The sequence below is a fragment of the Myotis davidii genome, unplaced genomic scaffold, assembly GCF_000327345.1.
Source record: "Myotis davidii unplaced genomic scaffold, ASM32734v1 scaffold1364, whole genome shotgun sequence".
Lineage (NCBI taxonomy): Eukaryota > Metazoa > Chordata > Mammalia > Chiroptera > Vespertilionidae > Myotis > Myotis davidii.
The window spans coordinates 323730-325110 of NW_006295736.1; the positions used below are offsets into that span (position 1 = coordinate 323730).

General features: G+C 68.1%; 1 protein-coding gene across 1 annotated transcript in view; it reads right to left on the reverse strand.

The window, feature by feature from the left end:
• Positions 1-1381, reverse strand: part of NPC1L1 (NPC1-like 1) — a gene marked incomplete at its 5' end in the record, with an annotated part of 24734 nt that overhangs the window by 19617 nt on the left and 3736 nt on the right. The window contains 3 exons of the mRNA XM_006770395.2: positions 250-439; positions 545-659; positions 1097-1279. Coding sequence (XP_006770458.1) covers positions 250-439; positions 545-659; positions 1097-1279 — 488 coding nt within the window. The remainder of the gene's footprint in view (positions 1-249; positions 440-544; positions 660-1096; positions 1280-1381) is intronic.

Here is a 1381-nt window from a genome sequence, read left to right on the forward strand (position 1 = left end):
CGCCACCCTCCCTCCCGGGCGCACAGGCCAGCGAGGGCACTGCCCGCGGGCACCTTCCCCCGGGGCCGCGTCCCTGTGCGTTCTGTGCAGAGGCAGCAGCTCCCTCGGCCGAGACCCGGACCCACATGCACTTTGGAAGTTTGATCCAAGTCCCCAAAATGACCAAAACAAAACTGCTTTTCTGTGGGAGAGGGGACGACGAGGCCCGCACGTTCCCCACAGCGTCCCTGCCCCAAGCCCACTCCGAGCCTCTCTACAAAGTGAAGGCCCCCTCCCCCGCCCCGTCCAGAACGGGCGAGCGGGTCCCCTACCTCCTGCCTCCTGCTGTCGAGGGACACCAGGGCCACGAAGGCCGACATCTGCAGCAGGAAGTCCAGGATCAGGGCGAGGCCAGAGGTCAGCGCAAAGGTTCGCACGGCGGGCATGGGGGTCAGGGCCCCTGGGGGACAGAGGAGACTCAGCACACAGTGTCTGCTCACAGGTGCAGGGGGGCTGCCCGCACCCCGCTGCCCAGGCCGGGAAGTGGGGGGCAGGGGCTTCTCACCCAGGAAGAAGCAGACGGCCTCGGAGACGCTGCACAGCAGCATGCTGGGCCCCACGCGGCCAAGCGCCCGGCCGATGTGCACCTCCCGCCGCTCCCCAGGCCTCCGGGGCAGCCTCTGGTGAGTGGGGGACAGCAAGGACAGGGTCGAGGGCTGGCCAGTGGGTGGGCAGGTGCCCTCCCTCCTGCATGGCATCGCCCAGAGTCCCAGCTGAGCCTGAGGGGCAGCCGGCCGACCTTCCCAGCCCCAGCTGACCCTGCCATCCCAGCCCCCCTTCTCAGCCTGGCCCAGAGGGATCCAGGGTGTGTTTTGGGGTGTCTGTGGCATCCTTGGCTCAATGGCCATTGGGACCTCAACATCCACCAACAGCAGAGGCTAAATCTGGACGCTACCTGATGCCCCCACGTGCGGCCTGACACCGTACAGAGGGCACCTGGGCGAGTGCAGGTGACAGGATGGTATGTGGGTGACAGATCCACATGGGGCATCTGGGGGGAGCACCCAGGAACCCACCTGGGGGCATCTGGGGGTGTCGGGCAGGGCGCCCCACTCACCTGGTACTCCAGGACAAAGATGAAGATGTTGTCCGCTCCCACGGCCAGCACCAGGAAAGGCACCACTTGCAGGACCACCAGGGAGGAAGGGACGCTCAGGTAGGCGAAGAGGCCCATGGCAGCCATCACAGCGCCCAGCACCACGGCCACCCCGCCCAGGCCCAGCGTGACCTTGGCGTCCACCTGCAAGGGGGTGGGGTCAGCCTCCTGTGCGGGGCTGGCGATGGGCCCCCGTGGGTGCCGGGGGAGCGCCCCACCCCTGGGGAGCCTCGGTGGGGTGTCCCC